At 37.7% G+C, this 26,050-nt stretch overlaps 2 protein-coding genes across 3 annotated transcripts; one reads left to right on the forward strand and one right to left on the reverse strand.

Moving 5' to 3' along the window:
* The first annotated feature begins 12,779 nt into the window (after nt 1-12,779).
* Nucleotides 12,780-13,169, forward strand: LOC139187904 (uncharacterized). Its single transcript, XM_070804533.1, has one exon. It carries the CDS (start codon nt 12,780-12,782, stop codon nt 13,167-13,169), a length of 390 nt encoding a protein of 129 aa, XP_070660634.1.
* A 5,883-nt stretch (nt 13,170-19,052) lies between these two features.
* On the reverse strand, nt 19,053-25,553 carry LOC103421565 (CDPK-related kinase 3-like). Of its 2 annotated transcripts, none has more exons than XR_011582531.1 (11): nt 24,744-25,550; nt 23,464-23,594; nt 23,261-23,302; nt 23,073-23,181; nt 22,892-22,970; nt 21,785-22,081; nt 21,002-21,111; nt 20,026-20,133; nt 19,731-19,934; nt 19,517-19,635; nt 19,053-19,410 (listed from the first exon to the last, which is right to left on the reverse strand). XR_011582531.1 is itself a non-coding variant. In XM_029099700.2 (11 exons), the coding sequence occupies exons 1-11, from the start codon at nt 25,290-25,292 to the stop codon at nt 19,273-19,275; spliced, it is 1,794 nt and encodes a 597-aa protein (XP_028955533.1). In that variant the 5' UTR covers nt 25,293-25,553; the 3' UTR covers nt 19,053-19,272. The 2 variants fall into 2 exon arrangements, 1 of the variants encoding a protein (XP_028955533.1); XM_029099700.2 differs by having other exon boundaries at nt 19,517-19,684; nt 19,872-19,934; nt 24,744-25,553.
* Nucleotides 25,554-26,050: the final 497 nt, after the last annotated feature.

A 26,050-nucleotide genomic window follows, 5' to 3' on the forward strand; every position in this document is an offset into this window, starting at 1 on the left:
ATTTGTCGACGTTGTTGATCCAAAGGGGCGTTGGGGCTTGATCTTGGATGAACTATGAACGAGGAACGAAGAACACTTTCTTCAAGGGCCGTCGGGGCTTGATCTTGAATTGGTGGATGATTGTTGATCCAAAGGCCGTCGGGGCTTGATCTTGGAAGAACGATGAACGAAGAACGAAGAAGGCTTTCTTGATTCTTCGGGAACCTAGATGCTTAAGAGCTTCGGAGTTTCAGAGCTTCAGAGCTTCAAGGTGTAATATGAATTGGTCCCCCCAAATGAATGAAATGGGCTTGTATTTATAGAAATTTCCAAGGCCTAATTTTGAATATAATATTCCAGATGAAATAAGTCGTTTCTGCCAGGTGTTGACACGTGTCCTATTTGATGACTTTTCCAACTCATTTCAATTTTCGTTGAGTCACACGCTACGTGTAAAATTTATGTAATACATGAGCGTTGAAACTTTGATTTATCGGTCAACATTTATTTACCGAAATTTCGATGTCTACAGTATCACTTTGTTATATGTGAAATGTACCAATTTTTTTAACACTATGGATACATTCTTTTGCCATTTATTATTTTTTATTTTTACATAGTTTTTATCCATTTATTCAATCAAAATGTTTGAATTTTTTTTATTGTAACCATTTCTAATAGTATTATAATGAGGTTTGTAAATTTATAGGATTATAAATCTCAAAAAATATCAAACAATTAATGTCAAAACTATAAAAATATGAATATTAATTGTAATATAATGAGGTGTACAAAGTCAAAGGACTTTGATCAAACTTTGAATACCATTAAGGTTTTAGTCAAAGAATGTTAAGGATTAGAGACCGCATCCAAAGTATCCCTTAATTTAAATTAAAAACATTTAATAAACCAATAATTAAAAAAAAAAACTAGAATTAAATGGTGATTGTAGTATATGAGGAGTCTTCTCCTTCCTTTCCCGTTCAATCCTGCTTCTTCTCCCATTTCTTCTTCCACGCCAGTTCTTTGACGCCATTTTTTTCACATTAGTGTGGACTACCACCCTTTCTTGTACTTTTGTACCCACTTCACACTACTCACACCACCACCACCACCACCGTCGCCGATGAGGTCCCTCTCTGCCTCCGCCACCGTCGTCGATGCTTTGGAGGCCCTGAAGACCTCTGACGACAACTTCATTACCGTCTGGGACTGCAACCACTCCAAACTCAATTTTGTTGTATTACTGATTATATAGATAATCAAGTGTTAAACAAGTACTAAATGATGGTTACAAGCACCTAGATACCGTTTTGCTTTCAGTTTAATTTCAATCTCCAGACTCTCATTTTTGCAGATCAATATATGTGGAGAATAAGGAATAAAACAATAGCATTTTGCATACGTATGCTAAATGTTTTTTGTTGAGTTTTCTTGTAGAAAGAAAGTAAAATTGATGAAGCTAATTTTCGCATTTTCACAGGCAAATTAAAATCTGGATATGATGTAAATTGCTATGAAGAAACTTACCAATGCGAAATCTGTACCTAGAACCCCACTTCAGAAATTGTCAATTGCTAGTCTTAAATAATTGTAGTCCACACTAACGTGAAAAAAAATGGCATGAAAGACTGGCATGGAAGAAGAAACAGGAGAAGAAGCAGGATTGAAAGGGAAAGGAAGGAGAATACTCTTTGTATGCCATAATCACCATTTAATTCTAGCTTTTTTTTAATTATTGGTTTATTAAATGTTTTTAATTTAAATTAAATTCTGATTAATTTAAATAATGTGGCTGTCCACATCTGAGGCCACATAAGGTGGTATATAAATGGAGTAATGCTATTCATACCATGTTTTTGTACCACATTTTCATACCACCTTAAGTGGCATTTGATGTGGACAACCGAGTAATGCTATTCATACCATGTTTTTGTACCACATTTTCATACAACCTTAGATGGCATTTGATGTGGGCAGCCACATCATTTGAATTAATCAGATTTTTAAATTTAGTTCATTATTTAATAAACTAATAATTAAGAAAAACTAGTTAATTAAATGATGATTGTGATATACGAGGAGTCTTTCTCCTTCATTTCCATGGGTTTTGTAAAATTTTCAAATGATGTGCATGTCCACATCAGATGCCACCTAAGGTGTGACAGCCCGTCCCGAAATATTTTATCAATTGTGTGAAATGTCTAATTTACCCTTGAGCGTTGTGTGATGATGTGTGGTTTAAGTTTTGGATGTGGACCAAATATGTTAAGTTCTAATTGTTTGGACCCAATTAGGACTTAGATTTTGTTTGTTTTTGGTTGGTGACCCAAGCTGGACCACACACACACACACACACACAAATCGTTGACTCTCTTTCTCTCTCCTTCCCTCTCGGATTTTCTTCCATTTTTATACAATTGTACGGTCCACTCGTGAACCAACCCTTGCAGGCATGGATCAAGGTCGTGAATGGTATCTTTGGACTCCTTGCAAGCTCGGGAATCAATCTATACCCTTGGTTAGATGTGAGGACTTGTAGAACGTGAGATACCCGAGCTCCGGTGAGGGGTGGAGATTCCTCCGACGTGATCGCGAAGGTTTCAGGTAGTTTTGAGACTTAAGAAGGTATTATTCTTGCTTTTCTAGCTCGTTGGATCAATTTTGGAGTGGTTTTGACGTTAGAACTCTTGGGTTTAGTAAGTTGCAGGGGTGGCCGGATTATCAAGATTTTTCCAACGAGATTTCTTTAGATTTAAGACCTAAAAGTGGTAAGGATGTGTTCCTCTAGTCCTAAGCTTCAATTTGGTATAAATTTTGTCAATTTTGGTTGAGAAATGAAGAAGATATTGAAGTTTAAAGTTTTTCCAGAATCCGGCATTCGTAAGGGTCATCGGCGCCGGACTCCAGCGAACCAAGGTTGAAGGAGAAGAATATTCCGTCAAAGTTGACGAAATATGCTAATGGCGTCAGATATATATAACGGTATATGCTATTATTTAATGGAATTTTCCCTAACGCCATTAGGGAATCAGTCAGTGTGCCAGGCACGTGCCTACGCGTGGGTGCTCGAAATTTTTTTCTAAAAGTATGAGGTTATTCGTGGGGTTGAGTAGGCCACGTTGGTATATTCAAACACCCCAATTGAGCAATGTATGAGAAGTTATTACCTAGTTTTGTGTATGTACTTTAAAATAACGTTTATATAGTTGTTTCGCATATAGGTGAGACCTATCCTGAGGACGAGCGCAATCAAGCAAGACTCAGGGGCTACGACCTTTCCACATATCAGTGAGTGGGCTTTTGGATTTCAGATATACTTATATACTTGGTATTTTTCCCAGAAAATGTGTTTAAATGAAATTATGTTTTGAAATGTCATGCCTATTGATTTGTGCTTAGACTATGAATTAGTATAGTAATTGCATATATCTATGTTCGATGCTATGGACGCTCAGGTAAGTACATGTGAGTTGTAGATTGTTATTGTGAATTGATGATTATGTGAGATGTGTTGAGAGCTCATAAACTTGCACCCAGGTGTTAGTGCTCCCGCCCGTGGTTAGGGCACAGTCATTCACGTGATGTTCACCTCCTGCACCACACGCCCACCTTGGATCCAAGTTAGGTGCATAAACCATTATAGGTGGTTCCCACTTGTAGGTGACCCGCGATTATTCGCACAGTCTTCACGTGATCGTAGCACTAGAGCGTATTTATTTACACCCAGTCCTGTCGTACAGACCACTATAGGTGGTTCCAACTCGTGTGCAGACATACTTGTTGAGCTATGGATTTAGCTGTACAGGCTACTTTAGGTGGATCTGGCTGATATGTTATTTCTCATGAATTAGTTCACCTGAGTTAGTTATTCTGTCATTTTGAGATATTTAGCATGTCATACTTATGAATATTGTTTTCTGAGCATGGTTTTATGATATATATATTCTATTTTCTGGGAAATTATACAGGTTTTATGACGAGGGGTTAGAACTTTTGATAAATGAAATGGTTTTGAAAAGCTTTGTTTTTGCCCACTCACACTTTCTGTTTTGTGCCCCTCTAGGTTTTAGGTAGGAGTGCTCTTTGGTGGCTCACGAGGATTTGACGGTGGTTCTAACAGATCATCACAATTGTAGGACCATCTTTAGTATTGTATATTTAGTATTCGTCCTGTTGGACTGCACTTAGGCTACTTATGCTCTGGTTGTGTAATCACACTTTATATCACACTTACACCTTATCGTATTTAGTGCTCTAGTTGGTTTGGTTTTTGTTTATTTGCATCTCTTATATTAATATTGCTTCCGCACTGTGCACATGGTTACGCCACCCTCACGTGACGGCTAGTATACCTCGATCTAGGTCGGGGTGTGTCAGTTTGGTATTAGAGCCTAGGTTTGGCAGTCCTACATATTTTTTGAATGTGTTCTAATTATCTTGGTGTCTTCTGTCAAAACTATGATGCCTCGTAGAGAGCCACGTCCTTTAGCTGAGTCTGGTTTCCCTAATATAGCTCAGTTAAGGGAAGCTATAGCTAATGTTATTCAGTCATCATTTCGCCCTTCCGAGAGGACTCCCCTGGAGACTGTGTATAATTTGAAGTTGAATCATTTCTTGGGTTATGAAGGGTCTAAAAGAGCAAAGAAATGGACTAATCATCTTGAGAAGACTTGTCGTTTGATGCATAGACAGGGAAATCTTCTGGAAGATAGGTGGGTTGAGACGACTACCTGGTTTTTAGGTGAGCAGTCTGCATCCTAGTGGAGACAAGAGTCTTATCAGTTATCACCAGATGAAGCTGCTGATTGGGAAGTTTTTTAAGCAATTATTTCAGAAGAGATTCATTCATCCATAGTATATAGATCATAAGAAACAAGAGTTTACAAATTTGAAGCAAGGGAATATGTCAGCTAATGAGTACTACATAAGGTTTACTGATTTATCTCGCTATTACCCGGAGGTTGCTGCTAATCCAGTTGAGAAGCTCTGTCGTTTTAGGTTAGGTACTCGAAAGAAGTAGCGTTCTATGACGACCACAGCTTCTTGTGCTACTTATCAAGAGTTTTATGACGTTCTGCTAAGAATTAAAGATTCAGAGAAGATGCCTAGTGATAGTGAGGAGGAAGAAAATGATGGAAATTAGAAGAAAGATGATAAAGGTAAAGGTCAATCATCTTTGAGACCTCACAAGACTCAGAGCTTTAAGAGATGTGGAGCCAGTTCCAGTTCTTCTAGTGGGGGTATGAGTTCCACTGGTCAAATGAGAGGTGGTAGATTCCCTAGAGGTCCTCGTTTTCAGAGGGAGAGAGATTCAGGTGGCACAGGTGCACCTTTATGTCGTAGGTGTAATAATCGACACTTTGGAGAGTGTAGGCGAGGCAATAGCGGATGCTATACTTATGGTCAAATGGGGCATAGGGCTATGCATTGCCTGCAGAATCAGCAGAGGCCCCCGCAGCCTTCCTTACCACTACCAGTGCCGATTCAGCAAGTTTTAGGACCTAGTGGTTATGGTCAGACGGGTCGTGGAGGTGCTTATCATTACTAGGGTGATGTAGCTCCTTATTTTGCAGGGCATTATCAGTACCCACAAGACCCGTATCAGCAAAGTGGTTATCCTCAGCATTCTGGAGGTTATACGTCGTATCCTCTCTATCCAGCTGATGGATCTCAGTGGTATCCTAGAGGACATTCCCAGCACGTGGAGGTTGCTTCTAGCAGTGCAGGATCATCAAGGCAGCCTAGCCAGCCAGGTCATGAGCTTAGTGTGCAGAGACGAAATAATCAGGCTAGTAGAAGCCGTGGAGGTCGACAACAGGCCCAGTGACGTATTCACCACATGATATTGCAGGATGCTCAGAATAATCCTAATTTGATCATGGGTACGTTGAATAGTCTTGGTCATTTTGCTTGAGTATTAATTGATTGTGGTGCTAAGCATTCTGTTATTTCTCATACGTTCGCTCAAATGACACAACCTCATCCTACATGTCTTGGGTATGATTTAGAGTTTGCGATACCTAGAAGGGAGATATATTATGTTAGTTATGTATATCCAGGATGTCTCATGTTAGTGGAGGATGTAGTTATGCCAGCTAATCTCATCCCGTTAGATATTGTGGATTTTGATGTGATTTTGGGCATAGATTGGTTGCACTATAACCGTGCCAATATAGATTACTACGGGAAATCAGTTACTTTTCATTGTCCTAGATTGCCTGAGGTTACTTTTGTGGGCTAGCGTAGTAGGGTGAGGCATGGTGTTATTATTGCCATAAGAGCTAAAAAGTTGTTAGAGAAAGGTTGTCAGGGATATTTGGCTCATGTAGTGTGGAATGATAATACTCCTAGTAGTGTGGAGGATGTGCGAGTAGTTAGGCATTTTCCTGATGTGTTCCCTGATGATTTACCTGGATTGTCGCTAGACCGAGATGTGGAGTTCACTATTGATTTGCTTCCAGGTACAGATTTTATATCTTTAACTCCTTATTGAATAGCTCCTGCTGAATTGAAGGAATTAAAGATTCAGTTGCAGGAATTAGTAGATAAGGGTTTTATTCAGACTAGTACGTCACCTTGGGAGGCTCCAGTTTTATTTGTGAGGAAGAAAGACGGAACTTTGAGGTTATGCATTGATTATAGGCAATTAAATCAAGTAACGATTAAAAACCGTTATCCATTACCCATATAGATGATTTATTTGATCAGCTTCAAGGTGCCTGTGTGTTTCCTAAGATTGATTTGATGTCTGGTTATTATCAATTGAAGATTAAAAGTGAGGATGCTCCTAAGACAGCTTTTAGGACTCGATATGGTCATTATGAGTTTCTTGTGATGCCATTCGGATTAACTAATGCACCTGCAACTTTTATGGATTTGATGAATCGAGTATTCCAGTAATATCTAGACAGGTTTGTCATTGTTTTTATTTATGATATTCTGGTGTACTCTAAGTCTAAATCGGAGCATGTTCAACATCTTACTTTGGTGTTGAAGAAATTAAAGGAACACCAGTTGTATGCTAAGTTTAGCAAATGCCAATTTTGGCTGGATCAAGTGGCATTTTTGGGACATGTTACATCAGCTCAAGGTATTTTGGTGGATTCTCAAAAGGTAGCAGCTGTTGAGAATTAGGAGCAACCACGAACCATCATTGAGGTACGGAGTTTTCTTGGCCTAGTTGGTTATTATTGACGGTTTGTTAAGGATTTTTCAGTTATTGCATTACCGCTGACGAGGTTAACCAGAAAATATGTTAAGTTTGAGTGAGATGATAATTGTGAGTAGAGTTTAGCAGACAAGCGTGCCACTGATCGGGTGTATAAAATTGGCGATTGGGTGTTTCTAAAGTTGTCACCGTGGAGAGGTGTTGTACGGTTCGGGAAGAAAGGTAAGTTGAGTCCTAGGTACATTGGACTGTATTAGATCACCGAAAGAATCGGTGAAGTTGCTTACAGGCTTGAGTTGCCTCTAGAGTTGTCTAAAGTGCATGATGTGTTTCATGTTTCTATGCTTCGTCATTATGTTTCAAATCCGTCACACGTAATACCTCCTCAACCATTGGAAATTAATCCAGATCTGACTTATGATGAGGAGCCATTGACAATTTTGGATTGGAAAGATAAGGTTTTGAGGAATAAGACCGTGCGCTTGGTGAAAGTTTTGTGGAGAAATCACTCGGTGGAGGAAGCCACCTAGGAGACAGAATAGTGTATGAAAGAATGTATCCACGCTTATTTTATGATTATAAGTGGTTGCATATTATTGTATGGAATTTCAGGGACGAAATTTTCTTAAGGGGGTAAGTTGTGACAGCTCGTCTCGAAATATTTTATTGATGGTGTGAAATGTCTATTTTACCTTTGAGCATTGTGTGGTGTTGTGTGGTTTAAGTTTTGGATGTGGACCAAATATGTTAAGTTCTAATTTTTTGGACCCAATTAGGACTTAGATTTTGTTTGTTTTTGGTTGGTGACCCAAGCTGGACCACACACACACACAAACCGTTGACTCTCTCTCTCATTCCCTCTCGGATTTTCTTCCATTTCTGTACAATTGTACGGTCAACTCGTGAACCAACCCTTGCAGGCACGAATCGAGGTCGTGAATGGTATCTTTGGACTCCTTGCAAGCTCAAGAATCGATCTATACCTTTGGTTGGACGTGAGGACTTGTCGAACGTGAGATACCCGAGCTCCGGTGAGGGGTGGAGATTCCTCCGACGTGATCGCGAAGGTTTCAGGTAGTTTTGAGACTTAAGAAGGTATTATTCTTGCTTTTCTAGCTCGTTGGATCAATTTTGGAGTGGTTTTGACGTTAGAACTCTCGGGTTTAGTGAGTTACAGGGGTGGCCAAATTATCGAGATTTTTCCGGTGAGATTTCGTTGGATTTAGAACTAAAAGTGGTAAGGATGTGTTCCTCTAGTCCTAAGCTTCAATTTGGTATAAATTTCTTGAATTTCGGTTGAGAAATGAAGAAGATATTGAAGTTTAAAGTTTTTCTAGAATCTGGCAATCGCAAGGGTCACCGGCGCCGGACTCCGACTAACCAAGGTTGAAGAAGGAGAATATTCCGTCAAAGTTGACGGAATATGCTAACGGTGTTAGGTATATATAACGGTATATGCTATTATTTAACGGAACATTCCTTAACACCGTTAGGGAATTCGTCAGTGTGCCAGGCACATGCCTGCATGTGGGCTGCGCGTTTGGCTGTGCCTTGGCCGGCGCGTGAGGGCCCGTGGGTGCTCGAAAAAAATTTCTAAAAATATGGGGTTGTTCATGGGGTTGAGTAGGCCACGTTGGTATATTTAAATACCCAAATTGAGCAATGTATGAGAAATTATTACCAAGTTTTGTGTATGTGCTTTAAAATAACGTTTATATAGTTGTTTTGCATATAGGTGAGACCTATCCTGAGGACAAGCACAATCAAGCGAGACTCAGGGGCTACGACCCTTCCACATATCAGTGAGTGGGCTTTTGGTTTTCAGTCTATACTTATATACTTGGTATTTTTCCCAGAAAATGTGTTTAAATATAATTATGTTTTGAAATGTCATGCATTTTGATTTATGCTTAGACTATGAATTAGTATAGTAATTGCATATATCTATGTTCGACGTTGTGGACGCTCAAGTAAGTACGGGTGAGTTGTAGATTGTTATTGTGAATTGATGATTAGGTGAGATATGTTGAGAGCTCATAAACTTGCACCTCGGTGTTAGTGCTCCCGCCCATGGTTAAGGCACAGTCCTCCACGTGATGTTCACCTCCCACACTATACGCTTACCTTGGATCCAAGTTAGGTGCACAGTCCTATCATACAAACCACTATAGGTGGTTTTGACTCATAGGTGACCCGCGATTATTCGCACAATCTTCACGTGATCGTAGCACTAGAGCGTATTTATTTACAACCAGTCATGTCGTGCAGACCACTATAGGTGATTCCGACTCGTGTGCAAACATACTTGTTGAGCTATAGATTCAGTTGTACAGGCCACTTTAGGTGAATCCGGCTAATATGTTATTTCTCATGAGTTAGTTCGCCTGAGTTACTTATTCTGTCATTTTGAGATATTTGGCATGGCATACTTATGAATATCGTTTTCTGAGCATGGTTTTGTGATATTATATATATTCTATTTTCTGGGAAATTATACATGTTTTACAGCGAGATGTTAGAACTTTTGATAAATGAAATGGTTTTGAAAATCTTTATTTTTGCCCATTCACACTTTCTGTTTTGCGCCCCTCCAGGTTTTAGGTAGGAGTGCTCTTTGGTGGCTCAGGAGGATTTGACGGTGGTTCTGACAGATCATCACAATTGTAGGACCATCTTTAGTATTGTATAATTAGTATTCGTCCTACTGTACTGCACTTAGGCTACTTATGCTCTAGTTGTGTGATCACACTTTATATCGCACTTACACCTTATCTTATCTAGTGCTCTAGTTGGTTTGGTTTTTATTTATTCACATCTCTTATATTAATATTGCTTATGCACTGTGCACATGGCTACGTCACCCTCACGTGACGGTCAACATACCTCCATCGAGGTCGAGGTGTGTCAGTTCCAATTAGGACTTAACATATTTGGTCCACATCCAAAACTTAAACCACACAACGCTCAAGGGTAAAATAGACATTTCACACCATTGATAAAATATTTCGGGATGGGCTGTCACATAAGGTGGTATAGAAATGTGGTATAAAAACATGGGTATGAATAGCATTACTCGTGGGCAGCCACATCATTTGAATTAATCAGATTTTTAAATTTAGTTCATTATTTAATAAACTAATAATTAAGAAGAACTAGTTAATTAAATGATGATTGTGATATACAATGAGTCTTTCTCTTTTATTTCCTTGGGTTTTGCAAAATTTTCAAATGATGTGACTGTCCACATCAAATGCCACCTAAGGTGATATAGAAATACGTTATAAAAACATGGTATGAATAACATTACTCATATAAATGTGATATAAAAACATGGTAAGTATATCATTATTGTTAATTCCCTAGAGGCTCAGGACCATTCCACTGGATATTCACCTCCTGACTTCTCACTTTGTTAGCATTCAATTTCGCCATACTGGAGAGAAGAGAAGTTTGTTACTGATGCTCTTGTCACCTATAGTCATTTATCAATTCAGATTATGTTTGGTTTCACTCTTGTCCTACCCTTGTTACGCAGGCTTTATGTTTTTACTCTTCTTGTACTGGATGCCCACGGAGTTTGTCGTTTAACTAATTTCATTATTTCAAAAAACAATTGGGGAAGAATAAGTTTAATGGGCACTCTTTTGTACAAAAGAACCTCTAACAAGGGCACCAAAGAAAAAGAACGTTTTCTTTGATGCTTATTTTGGTAGTGCACTAAATACTCTTTATAAACCAAAATAAAAATATACATCCACGTTGTACATAAAGTAGAGAACATTTAGACAAAAAATATATAAAATATATATATATATATATATATATATATATATATATATATAAAGTAGCAGAAAATACACTTATTTAAGTGAAGGGTTGTTGGCACAATTATACACACTATGGTGGTTGAGAATTCTATGTTATGTATAAAGTTAGAAACACAGACATGTTACATATAACCACGTTTGATGGGAAGGGTCCGTAGGGAGGATTAGCATGTCGATTTTTGTTGCTTCCTTGGATTAAGTATTTTCCCCTTTGTGGCCAAACGATAAGGGATTGTTAGGTTACGCAATGGATGCAGGCAGTGAGGGAGGCGTTGTCAGCTTGTGTTGAGGAGGGCTGCAATAGGGTGATAATAGAATCTTATTCAAGCAATTTAATTTCAATGCTTAAGGGTGAGAAGGATGCTGATATTATGATTGATTGGCATTTTCAATGGATAGCATAAATTTTTTTTTTTTTGCTAAATGGAGAGAATAGATAACATCAAATTAATCAATGATAGACATTGTGAAGTATCTCAAGTAAGAATGGACGGAGCCAATGAAGGCTCACTGGGGGCAGATGCTTCCACTCAAGTAATTCGTTTGTAGTAATTCGTTTGTTTAGGTACAGACTACAATTATATTATATACAAAGGTTATATTTGAAGAAAATATATGTATCTAATATCCAACATACATTCATTCTACTTATACTCTATATCAAATATTATATGAGCAATAGTGCTCTTGTTCTGTTATTCAAACTGAAAAAACTCTCTCATGCCTATCATGTACTTATATTTTTCTCATCACTTTGCCACTTTCCACTACTATATTGAAATTTTTATAACATTGGAATTGTAATACATCATCATTTGAAACCATCTTTAATATCATATTGTGTATAACCATACTATAATAAGGTTTTCTTAGTTGTTTTCGGTTGCCCCCACTGAAAGAAATTTCTGGCTCCGTCCCTGCAAGTAAGTTGATAGAGTATGTATTCGTCCCTAGCTGTGATCTCTTTTAATATTAACTAATAACAACTTCCTAAGCATATGATAAAAGAAGAAAAAGTAGGAAGTGGAAAGGAGAGAAATTTGAAATGTAATTACTAACTCTCTTGGTTTTTAAACAAATATTAAAACTCTTTTAGTTGTAGGACCATTTCCAAACCTGGGCTAAAAGCCAAATTACCCCCCCCAAACACTCTCCAACCTATGTTAAAATTTTAGGCTAAATGACAAATTTTATTTCTGGGCCAAATACCCCCCCCCAGCTTTCCCCCCGGGCTAAATGCCAAATGTTTATCGGAATTTAATTTTTTTTAGATTAAAATGTTCATAAAATTAATTTACAATAATCTACATATTTATTTAAAAAAAATTGATTTAAGAAAAAAAATTAGCCTAAGTTCATTCTTTAATAATTCCGGGCTAAAATTTTAGGGCAGAATGGTTGAAGCAGAAAAGATGTTTTTGGGCTAAAAGCCAAATTTTCCGGGCTAAAAAATTTGGCTTTTAGCCCAAGGGTTGGAGATGGTCTAAGGGTTGTAATGCGCATTAACCCTTCTCTTAACACGAACTCTGGATCTACATTTAAACCAGAATTTGGTTTCAACTATGAATGGTCATTTTTTACTTTTTTTTTTCCCGAAAATAACATCTTCACTCTGACTAATTTCGATAAAATCGAATCACTCTCATCTAACTTTTAGGTGATTATCTAACTTAAATTGGAACTCTTCTATATATTTGCCTATTTATACTTCCACAGGTTTGACATGCAAACACCATCTCGCATCTTTCACTCGATCGATCAAATCACTTATATTTCTCACTGGAGATTCTAATTTAGCGAAGATGGTGAAGGGAGGAGTTGCTGTGTTTTTCCTTCTCTTTTGCGTATTATTGACACAATGTTTGGCTGCTTCCGATTCCACAGCTCCTGCAGCACCCCAAACACCCGCATCCCCAAAGTACTCACGGTGGAACCCTGATCCTAAGCTTGTAAAGTGCCTTGGAGCTTACCACACTACCTCCGCAACTTGTTACCATGAGATTTCCGTATCTTACTGGACTCGCAAAGTCGCCATTCAAGAAGATTGCTGCAAGGCCATTGTAGAAATGGACGACGATTGCGCCAACTACGTTTTCTACAAGTTCCACAACTGCTTCTTCCAAGCTCTGTTAAAGAATCATTGCTTCAGCAAAGCTTCACCTTCACCTTCACCGGCACCCACAAAAGCTTAAAATCCATCTCTAGTTGATTAGCTAGCTAGGTTTAGAGTACAAAAAAATAGCTCAAAGCAAACAAGTACTCTTTTTATTTTCTCCATTCGTTTAGGGTCTCCAGCATTCTTCTTCGGGGCATGTTTAAATAGATAGTGGAACCTTAGATATCTTAAATTAAAATATTTTTTTAATAGTAATTTCTTTTTTTATTATGTGCTAGGTTATGCTCTTCACGCTTGCATCTGCTTTTTTTATAACCACGAAATGAAATGTTATAATTATATATGCATGTCTGGCATATAAGTACCTGCCAACAATTTAACTTTTCTATTTAGTTTTGTGTTGGTACCCTTTTTTCAATTCATTTCGTGACACGTACCCTAATAAGATGTAACCAGGGATAATAATATCCTAGTTTTATTATATTATGTCCTTGAAGCGAATATTAACACCCTCCTATGACAAGAACAGCAATTCAAAGGATTGTATAATTGATATCAGCACTCCATTAAATTGTACACCGAGCTCATGTTCGGTCGTCGGAATTGTCATGCCGTAGCATTGAATAGCTTGTGGCTGTTAAAATCATTTTCGAAGCCAAGTAACAATCGACTTTTAATATCAATTGTGTGCCAAAGAATTCTTCTTACGAAACAAAGCTATTGTATAGCATCTCTAAGAGATGTATGTTGTGCTACATAAAGAAAATTGGTATTTCGAATTAGCAAATGAGAGCGTGAGGTTTTGTTGTATTAATGCTGAAAACAGAATTCACGAGATCACAATCAAAACAATAATTCAAATTAATTCAAGTCATTCAGTACTTGTAGCATTTAATGTTATGTAGATCGGAAGAATTTTCTGAGATAGACCTATTAAATGAAAGTTTTTAAGTGTGCTACTTTCCTACAATTTTTGGGTTGTGCTACTTTTCTCTTTGTGTTGGTTTGGGCTGCATTCTCTCAAGCCCACTTCTCCTTAGGCTATCTCACTTTAAAAAAAACCAAACGTCTAGGTCTTTTGGGCGTCTTCCTTATCTGTACGCATTCCTCGCAATCGCATGCCTTTTTTACCACGGCGGCGAACGCCTTTCGGGATTGTCACCTTTTCATGACTGCGCCTAGAGCGTTTCGGTGATGACTTTCCACAAGGCGTGCGATCGCATGCCTTTCAAAACGCTGCTCATAATCATGGTCTAAAATATCCATAATATCCTGATATTTTCATCGAAATTTTCGTATTTTTGGATTACCGATATTTTTTTGGATTACCGATATTTCCGATATCATCGATATTTTAGACCTTCACTCATGTATCTTACCATGCAATGTATAAAGTGTAAAATATTGTACTAATTCATTATATATAAATGATTATGGTGTGTTTAAACTTATTTCATTAATTATTACATATTTTCTACATTCACAATATTTGCCAGCTCGCTATATAATCAACTTAAATCAGTTATATTTATCATGCAATGCATTTCCTTCCAATTTTTTGTGATAAACTAATAGATAATTGACTAAATAACAACCTGCAAAGTTTCAATAAAAATTTTCAAGTTTTTCTTACAATTTCCGTGGTTTTTATTCAATTTTTATCGATATCGATAATATCCCGATATTTCCATCGAAATTTCTGTGTTTTTGGACTACCGATATTTTTTATATCATCGATATTTTGTACCTTGCTCATAACATAGCTGTATCCCAAAGGCAATTTTAGAATAAGTATGAAGTACATAGCGTCAAACTAACTGCAATTGTATAGGGATATAATGCTTGTCAATATATATATATATATATAGTAACATAGAGATGTGCAGTACTAGTCTTAAAAAAAAAAGGATAAAGTACAAAAACTTCCTCAACTATTAGTGTCACAACATTTTCATGCCTCATCTTTTAAAATTGACAATGTAATACATAATCTTACGAATTTGTGTCAATGTTAGACCTCCGTCAAATTTTCTGTTAAATACTGACGTGGCTTAAGATGGCCTCCACTCCTTAGTCCAACTGGATTAAAAAATAATTAAATATTAAAAATTAAAAATTAAATTATTTTTTTATATTAAATTGTGGGATCCACGCCTCTTTCTCGCCTCTCTCTCCTCTCTCTCTGGGCAACCCTTCCCTCCCATCCCCCAACCTTCCCCCTTCCCCCTTTCGTCTTTCCCAAACCCAGATCCTATCCTGCTCCAGTCTTCTCTGCGCCAATCACTACCGCCACTCTCCATTTGACCTCCCATCCCCAAAATCCCAGAAACCCTTCTCTCATCTTTCTCTTTCTCTCTCTCCTCTCTCTCACTCTCGCCTCTCTCTCTCTTCTCTCTCTCTAGGCAACCCTTCCCACCCATCCCCCTAACCTTCCCCCTCTCGTCTTCCCTAACCCAAACACCCCAAACCCAGATCCCATGAGGAAGATCGATGCTTTCAAGAACGAGCTTCCTCTCTGCATGTTCCTATTGAATGATGGTTCGTTTTTGTTTCCCCTGGAAAAAATAAAATTCAAGCTTTGATTTCAAGTACATATTTTCCTGGCTTTTCACAGCTTTTTGAAATATTTCGAGATATGGGTTTTGGATTTCTGATGATTTCGATTGATGGGTATCCAGAAATTATTTATTTTAATTCGATTTCAGATATGGGTTTTTGGTGTCAATTGGTTTTGGATGATGGGTTTTGTATGGTGGTAGTGATCGGTGCAGAGAAGACGGAAGCAGCAGGGGAGGTCGAAGCGGCGGATCAGTGGCAAAAAAGTCAAAGAGGGGAAGAGAGGTCGCGGGGAACGGCGATGGTGTAGAATGGAGATGAGAAAGAAAACAGATAAGTGTCTGGAGATGGAGAAGACGCCTCTGGTTGTTTTGACTAGGGATGTGACCGCCGCCTCAGGTTGTTCTGTTTGGGGATGTTGCAGCGGCTGCGAGTAAGGTAAGGATTTTGACACTGAAGGCGTCACGCTGGAGGCGGAGGTGGAAGAGTTGGGTGAGGGTTTTGTTAAGTGCCATGGCGTCGATGTGGTGTAACTGTACGGAGAGAGAGTTTGGGGTTGTGGCAATGGCGGAAGAGGAGGATTGTGGGGCTGTTTGGTTACATATTTAAATTTGGTGAGGGTGATGAATTTGTAGGGGAAAAAAATATTAAATAGAAATATTATTTAATTTTTTAATATTTTAATTATTTTTTAATCTAGTTGGACTAAGGAGTGGAGTCCATCTTAAGCACGTCAGTATTTAACAGAAAAATTAACAGAAAAACTGACGAAGGTCTGACATTAACACAAATTCGTAAGATGAGGTATGATATTGTCAATTTTAAAAGATGAGGTATGAAAGTGTCATGACACCAATAGTTGAGGTAGTTTTTTGTACTTTACTAAAAAAAAAAAGAAAAAAAAAAAAACTAGCATGTGACTTTGTCACGGCAGTCCATCCTTTTTGGATTGGAAAGACCGGAAGACTCCAGAAAAATTTCAGCATCCCCTTACCACTATTTTGTGATTCACCAACGCCAGGAATCGAATCCAGAACGCACCTCGTCGAATGCAGGCTTGAAATTCATTCCCAATCACTGAATTTGTCCTTGGTGGTTGATGTGCAATACTAGTCTACTACATGCTTCTATTAGATAAAATCAAATTCTTGTTCTCTTTTAATTTATAATTATCCAACTCTAATATACTTTTTTCTTTGACAATTGAAAGCTCATACAGAGTGTCGCTATGAGAATTGACAGGTGACAACACTGAAATTTTGTTGGGATTAATACAGTTGAAGCATAATCCCAACGTGCCAAAAGTTCATAGAGTTAATAACAATCTCTAACAAGAATCCTATTTATAAACTAGAGTCTGATTTTAACTATGGATGATGATTTTTTTACATATAATCCTAAAAGATAATGAGCTCATAATAATCTTCAGGCTTTACTAAACGGATTTGGACAATGAGTCATGTTCTCTTGAGGTTGGGGGTGATCAAGAACTTATGATGGCCTATTTTTAGACTTGATATAAGTAGAGGATAAATAGATATTTATCAATGTTTTAGTCTTAATCTTTGATATCAAATCTAAAGGGATCGATAAGTAATTATGCATTTCTTAGAACATTTTTAGTTTTTCTAAATTACTACATGCTATATAATATGTGAGTATATAGTAGTATACAGTAAATTAGAAGAGTGAATTAATTCAAACTATTAGATCAACTGAAGTCTTGTTGATCTAATTCTCTTTTAATTGATAATTACTGTCAAATTAGAAAAACCTAATTCAAAAAGGTTTCTTATTGGTTTATTGTTTAAACACTTTGAGTTTGTAATCACCTATGCATGATGGTTTACTTACTTTTATATTAATCCTCATCAGTCGACTAATTTAGATAAAATCAAATCAATCTCATCTAAATCTAGAGTGATTATCTAACTTAAATTCCAACTCTTCTATATGCATGCCTATATATACTTCCATACATTTCACAATCATTCACTCACATCTTTCACTCGATCAAATCACTTACTCGATTACTTATTATATTTCTCACTTGCGATTCTAATTTGGCAGAGATGATGACGAGAGGAGTTGCTGTGTTTTTCCTTCTCTTTTGCTTAAGCATTGACACAATGTTTGGCTGCTTCCGATTCCACATCTCCCGTAGCACCCAAAACACCTGCATCCCCAAAGTACTCGTGGTGGAACCGTAATCCTAAGCTTGTATAGTGTCTTGGAGCTGACCACACTGCTTCTGCAACTTGTTACCATGAGATTTGCGTATCTTACTGGACTCGCAAAGTCGCCATTCAAGAAGATTGCTGCAAGTCCATTGTTGAAATGGACGACGATTGCGCCAACTATGTCTTCTACAAGTTCCACAACGATTTCTTCCAAGCTTTGTTAAAGAACCATTGCTCCAGCAAAGCTTCACCTTCACCGGCACCCCCAAAAGCTAATTAAGATCCATGTCTAGTTTAATCTTAGATTAGCTAGCTAGATTTAAAGTACTAAAATAGTTCAAAATAAATTACTCTTTTATTTTCCCCTATTCGTTGTTATCAGTTAGGGTTTGCTCCAGCATCATGTTTACTTAGCCAGATTTGGAAATTTCTTAAATTATAATCTTATTTTTCTCCTCGAGTTATTTTTTTGTTTCTACGTGACTGGTTTATGATCTGATATACGCTACCATCTGCTTGCTTCATAACCAAGAAATTGATTGTCTATGGATGCCACTGCTTTTAGCCATGCATGTTCGGCATATGCGTACATGCCACAATTTAACTTTTATATTTACCTTTGTGTTTGTATTATTTAAATTTGAATATTCTTAATTAGACTACTCTTCGTAATGCCAGTTAATTGTATGATAAAATCTCAACTTTCTTCGAGCAACTTCTCCATTGAATCAAGAATTTAGTTTGTTAATCTATCCATTGTATATGTGGGGTGTAGAAAAATTTTGCTTCGCAAAATAGTGTTTACTTATGGCTTTTGGATTGAATTCAAAAAAATTCAAAAAACATGCATAAATAAGATGGCCACTTGAATGGTTTGTTTAAATTGATTAGGATAATTGGGAGGATATATATATATTTTTTTTTTTTGAACAAACGATATTATCTACACTAATGTTGTTCAAATTCGTCTTTGACGAAATTCAAAGCTAAGACCTCTTACATACTATATGCGAGAATATAGTAGTGTATAGTAGATGGCCACTTGTTTAGAGAATAGAAGCTGGTTGAATTATTTAGCCATTATTTAGCAATCAAATTGAACATGATCGACCGAAACTACCGGGAGCATCAGAGTGCACGCCCGGAAAGGGGAGAAAAGCTACAAAATCCGCAGAAGATGATGTGCAACAAAAACTCAACCACATCAACTGCAAAATAGGGAATGAGAAAGGAGAAAAATCAACAACTTTTAAAAAATTGGGTCGAAATTCCCAACAGGATTCCCTAAGACGTTCATTTTTTATACACATTTTTCTTTACCCCGACCCGCCCGAAGAAAAAGAAACTAAAACTCCCGCAAATCATCCGAAACCCATGAATCTTATAAGAAACTATATGTCAAAAAGCTAAAAAGAAAGTGGGTAAAAAGAGAGAAGAATAAAACTAATGGTGTCTGGTGTTGGAGCTCCGGATCGTCACACCGTGCAAAAATTTTGTATATCCAAGGAAATTGAGCTTTCCGTCTGCGCTTCTGATCCAATCTCGGAGGATATTGTAGGCAGAAGGGCCGAGATTTAATTCCTGCAGAAACCGTTACAGTTAAAATAAGAAATGCAGCAAAAAATCTGCTGTAAAAGGAAAGGATACAAGATTTCCGTGAAAACGAGAGGGGCATGGTTGGTCATACTCTTGCCAGTTCTTCAATTGATATGACTCGGTTACCCTCCTGTTCAAAATGCTCAAAAGCGGTACGGGCTATCTGCTCCCACCCTTCAAGGGCCTCCAATTGATGGGTACTGATTGCGGCTGCACAAAATTCTTCGAAGTTCATTGTTCTATAAGCAAGCGGTTCCATCTGAAATCAATTTTAACAGGGAATTGAGAAACTGATAATTGCTGACCTCAAATACCATGGGATAAAAAAGGTTTAAGTGTCAGATAAATTAAGCCTGCACATGCTAAAGTTACGGTAGCCTGCACATGCTAGCAAACTTCAACTAACACAATCCGAAAGCAAGAGCAGAATATAAAATAAGCCTTACCGCATTTGGGATATCAACAACCTTTGACTCTTTCATCGCTTCAGTTGAATTTCTCTGTAGAGCCTGCAAAGTTTAATTTCCTCACCATAAGCCCCTCTTCAAAATATACATTGCCTGGAAACTCAAATTAAAAGAATTAGGAGCAGGAGATAACCATTTTGAAATTACGAAGAGAAACACGCTCATCTTTATCTGGTTCCAATAGCATGAATTGGGCTCTTAGATATATCAGCTCTTCCTCCGTCAAAGCTTTGGAAAGAGACTGCAGTCACGTCATGAAAAAACAGAAACATATCTTTAATGCAGAATATATTGGGCTCCATGAAAAGCGAAAGAAATGGCAGATTATTGATCACACAGCTTAGACACAGGAAACAGGAGAAAAAAAGAGGAACAAATTACGTAATTTACCAGGATTTAGCTAAATGGAGAAATTGATACGAAATTAGAATGTCTCTATGAACCATCACACTGCCTATTTTGTAAAGGGTTCAAGAGAAAAGCTAGACGTTTTTACCTTTTCGTCTCACTTCCATTAGACATCAGAACCAAAAAGTGGAAACTGAGATAGCAATTTAATAATTTTCTTTCTCCACTAATTAACAAAACAAAGGTTGATTTTTCTGTTCACTTTGCCAATTAAGTTTCTTAAAAAGTAGACATTGATTACATAGAAGTATCTTCCCATGTAACAAAGATATCTCAATATTGACATTTTATAAGCATCATTTTCAAGGATGCCATAGGGTGAAGGTGATGATATATTATACAGTTGAAGATACATTCTTTGAGACCCAAAACGAAAAGGAAACAGCTTAATCATCAAGTAAAACCAAGAGATGAAGCTTTGACATTTAAGAGCAGACACAGCCAAGCTATATGTAATATGAATAATTAGGTCGTACCCAGTCCACAAGGCTCCCGCTTTACGCAGGGTCTGGGAGAGGTGAATGTCGGCTAGCCTTACCCCCATTTATGGAGAGGCTGCTCCCAAGTCTCGAACTCGAGACCTACCGCTCATGGGCGAGGGCACTTGCCATTGCACCAAATGCGATATCGAAAATTTCTAATAGTGAAAAAAGAAATGGGGTGAAGGTTGAAACAGTCATATTTGGAAATGGTAACAATACCTTAAGTGCTGCACGTTTGAACGGCGTAGCATGGAGATATGATTTGACTAATTTATATATCAATATATCTAGAGGAAGAGGACGACTGTCATCTCGCAACCATGGGTGAGCTGCAATTATGTGTCATTATTAGCTTTGAATAACAAATAGAAAATATCACTTATCATCACTATCAAATAAAAATGCCAAATTCAAATAGTATTCAATTTAAAGTCACTTTTGCTTAAAAAGAATATTCGGTATCAAACTAACAATAATTGTAGTTATATTGCAGGATATGTTTGGGATGATTCTATAACCACACTTTTTGCGAAAATGATGAACACATGTATTTCAGCATTATGTGTCATTATTAGCTTTGAATAACAAATAGAAAATATCACTTATCATCACTATCAAATAACAATGCCAAATTCAAATAGTATTCAATTTAAAGTCACTTTTGCTTAAAAAGAATATTCGGTATCAAACTAACAATAATTGTAGTTATATTGCAGGATATGTTTGGGATGATTCTATAACCACACTTTTTGCGAAAATGATGAACACATGTATTTCAGCATACGACACAATATAGATGGATGCAGTCCAAATATGATGGAGCAACCAAATGGAAACCTCCCACCCGCTACCCTGAAATCAATAAGTTATTTAGATTGTGGGAGAGAAACACAAAGACCACCCAAACAAGATTAAGAGCAAAGCATATCATTTAAAACTGTCCACCAATTTTTTATCTCCTGGGTAATACTTTAGACAGCAATAGAAAGAAATTTGGCTTACACAAGGCTTGGACAGCAGTCATTCTTTTTCTGTAGTCCTTATTCAAAAGTCTTCTTACGAAGTCCTTGGCCTCTAGAGATATAGTAGGCCAGGGTAAATCATCGAAGCTAGGATCAGCTCTTAGCACTGCACGGAAAATTCCAGATTCGGTTCGTGCCCAGAAAGGTCGGCTTCCACATAGCAGGATATAGGTGATAACACCAATGCTCCATATATCTCCCTCAAGGCTATAAGATCTATGGAGGACTTCAGGCGCAACATAGTATGCACTTCCAACAATGTCATTAAGTCTTTCATCTGCACATAAACGCATATGTGGATAAATAATGAAGATAAAGTTTCCTCCTTTAATGTAATAAGTACAAACAAAGTAAGAATTAGATCTAGCAGTCAAAAGAGGGGAAACACCCATTGCATTTGGCTAGTTGAAAAAGGACTGCATGTTTTCCACTACAGTTCTTATCGTACATGATTTCTTTTTTGGTGCCTATGACCAAATTTAGTTTTTCTTGGAAAAATGATGAACAACTAAACGCTCTCTGTTTTCTTTCCAGGAGGGGTTAGATATGATATGTTGCACAGAATTATACTGGACTTGATACTACTGCATCCACAGATTTACCAGAATTAGATTGGACTTGTTGAAAACATTCAACAAGTTTCCAACAAATCCAAAAAATGGCGGACAAAACAGAACACTTCTAAGAAAGAATTCATTTCATACCCGATACAAATACAAAAACATGTATTTAACTTCAATTTCAACCAAATTAACCTTGAGTTGATAAAAATCATCAAACTTATCAAAAGCATACCCAGGTGCCAAGTCATTGTAAGGTGTTCCATTCAATTGAAACATCAAGTAGTCAAGAAAATTGAATGTTGTCCGTTTCAAAAAGGAAAAAAATAACTAAAACCAAGTGGTACTCTAACTGCAGCTCTAATATATTTACTAAAACAAGGATAATATCCAACTTCAACTAACAAGAGAGTAGGGATGATCATCAATAGATACCTGGTCTGATAAAGTCAGAAAGACCAAAATTAAAACAAGGATAATATCCAACTTCAACTAACAAGAGAGTAGGGATGATCATCAATAGATACCTGGTCTGATAAAGTCAGAAAGACCAAAATCAATAAGCTTCATATCGGCATCTTCACTTCTAGAAGCGAAAAGGAAATTCTGTTAAACAGGAAAGAGAAAAAAATATTCAGCACTATGTTTGGAGGTAGAACCAGATAAGAAGTCATAATTAACTTAAACACATAGGTTGACAATCAAAACCTCTGGTTTTAAGTCACGGTGCACAACGCCTTGAAGATGACAAAATGAAACAACACTTAAGATTTGCACAACTATGTGTTTTGCATCTTCCTCTGCATACTTTCCGCCTCTGCAGTTAAGGTGAGTTTGTCAACATACAATACACCTTTGGAACGAAATGAGTATTTCAACACTAGAAAAGAAATTACCTAGATAAAATTCTGTCAAGAAGTTCCCCCCCTTCACACAATCTGGTAAGAGAACACAAATCCACAGATGTCATACCAAAGGAGCACAAGACATGGCATATGATGCCTCAACCAGAAAAGTTTATATACTTCGTCATTCAACAATCATGCATGCAACTGACCGTCAAAATAAAAAGGATGAATAGAAAACAAGGTATACATACTCCATGACAATGTAAACATTATTGGCGTCTTCACATGCATCATAAAATTTTACAAGATGCTTATGCCCAGATAGAGCTTTCAATATCTTCACCTCTCTACGAACATCTTCAATTGATATAGCTGTCGTCATCTGCCAAATGAATTTGGTAAGAAACAAATACAAGGCATTAAATGGGTGTCATTATTCATAATATCTCATGCCATTACAGCTACAGAAATTTGAGACCCAAGGGAAAAAGGAAATAGAATATGAGGAAGGATGGCACATGTCCAAATCATCGGAGCATGGGCGTTATCATAGTTGCTATGTACTCACACACAGATCGTAGACCAGATTCATTTCCAGCTATAAATTACAACCTCAGACAAGAAATCATAACAGATCATAATGCTGTCCTAAAATAACCAAATTTGACATATGTGAGCAGATATCTGGCTGAATGAAAGGTCAATAAAATCTAGCTCCGAGGCAAGTTAAACACAAATAATTCAATTTGAAAAGTAAAATTGATTTTACCTCATAACAAATGTAAAACCTACAATGTACTACGCTTCATTCGACACCTAGGTGAATGACATTGAGGAGCAAACCAATGTGCATTTCCCTAGATTTGGCAAGTCATTTCAGAAACTTTTAACAATTCTTATTTGTGTTTTACACGAGAAATGATTTAAGATACGTGTAGAGTAAGAACTCTAGAAACGGTTACCAACAAACTTGTCATGTACCCCCTTTGTGAACTCAGATAATCACGTAATCATTACAGAAAGAGAATTATCGTGCATTAACGCAACCAAGAGACAGGGACACGTACATCTACCTTCTGCAGACATGTAGCAACATGTCCGCAGTGCAAGAAGCAGCGTAAGATTTAACGATCCCTGAGTTAAACACATCATTTTCATGCAGCATATCCCACATCATTGTGGGATACTGCGAACTAAACCACCGTATCTCGTTCATAAATTCTGCTTTACCATAACAATTCCCCTAAATGTGGTTTCTCTATCCACACCCATCCAATTTTTCTTCCCTAATTAAAATTCACATGCCACCACCAATGCACGAACCCGAAACAGGAATCCCATAAGAGATGGCATCCAATCCCTCTACATTTCCCATAATGGCTTGGCGATAATCGCTTAACTTCAACATAAATGTGTTAACTTTAGTACCCACTTCACTACATTTTCAATATAAACACAATCGGATTTCGAAAACAATCACTAAACAAGCAATTAAAAGGAATGCAGAATTGATATCAGAGCTCAATTGTACCTTGGCTTTCGAAATTATCTTAACAGCCACAGCCTGGTCCTTGTGCTCACCCTTCTTTCCCCTACCAGAGCAAGTATGACCAAAATGCCCTCGCCCCACCTCCTTCCCGAGCTCGTACTTAGCTCCGAAATTCTTCCCGTACCCGAAACTCTTGTCCAGCGACTGCTCCGGCTCCGCCCCACCCTCCTCCGGAATCGGACTCTCCTTCGGCTTCCCAAAACGCTTCGCTAGCGACGCCTTTATATGCTTAGCCGGAGACGGAGGCGCGAACCTCCGCCTGAAAAACCTACCCGGAGTCGACGACCTCGCCGGAGACGGCGACACTCCATCGGGCAACGGGCTGGCCGATACACCGTGTGGGTAGGGGCTCGGCCACGGGCTAGGGTTCGACGACCTGGCCGGCGTGGTTTTTACGCTGACGGCCCCGTTCTGCCCGGCCTGAGACGGCGTCGTTTGACGTTGGTGAACGGAGGTAGTGATTGTAGTTACGGTGGTGGTGTTGGGGTCATTTTCGGTGGTGGGAATGGTTTTGCCGTAGCACTGGCCCATCGTCGAAGCTCAGTCTCCGGCGGTGTATCGGATCACGAGCCCCGAGTCAAAGTCCGCACATCTGACGGCCCCTATGGAATCTGAGTCGTCCCCCTGCCGGCGAGAGACGACAAAATGGGAGAAATGAGAAATTTGAGATCTACGGCGAGAAAACGATAAACCAAGAGAATGAAAGAGAATTTGAGTCAGGGGAATGGAGAGAGAGAGAGAAGAGAGAGAGAGAGGGACTGAGACAGAATGAGTAAGGCGCTGTGCTGCTGGGACAATGAGCCGAGTGACGAGGTATTATAAGCTGCTCTACTCCTTACTAGGAAACAAATGTTTGACAGATTCTAGGTCGTTGGATTTGATTAATCACAGGGATGGATGGTCTAAATCTTGGTGCAGGAGGGATTATTTTCTTATATAAAACATTTTAGTAAGTGTCACGTTGAGATTTTTAATAAAACTCAAGTTATCTTCAGAAAAGTGCGTGAAAGTGTGAAAGTTATATTATGCTTCGACTTTATGGCATGCATCAGGATAAAAAATAAAAAATTTAAAAAAAAATTTAACAAAAAACTTCCGGTATTCTTAACTTTAACGAAAAATCACATTTTTACACTAAAAAGTTAATACTGGTACTATTCACTTTACCCTTTATTTTGTCCTTATCGTTAAAACTCAAAGTTGTCAAGTCCTTTTCATTAGTTTTCCTTAAAAAAAACCCAATAAACCAAATCTGACCCGAATCATATCGAAATCAGCTCGAAAAAAAA

Source organism: Malus domestica, chromosome 01 (assembly GCF_042453785.1).
Source record: "Malus domestica chromosome 01, GDT2T_hap1".
NCBI classification, from domain to species: domain Eukaryota; kingdom Viridiplantae; phylum Streptophyta; class Magnoliopsida; order Rosales; family Rosaceae; genus Malus; species Malus domestica.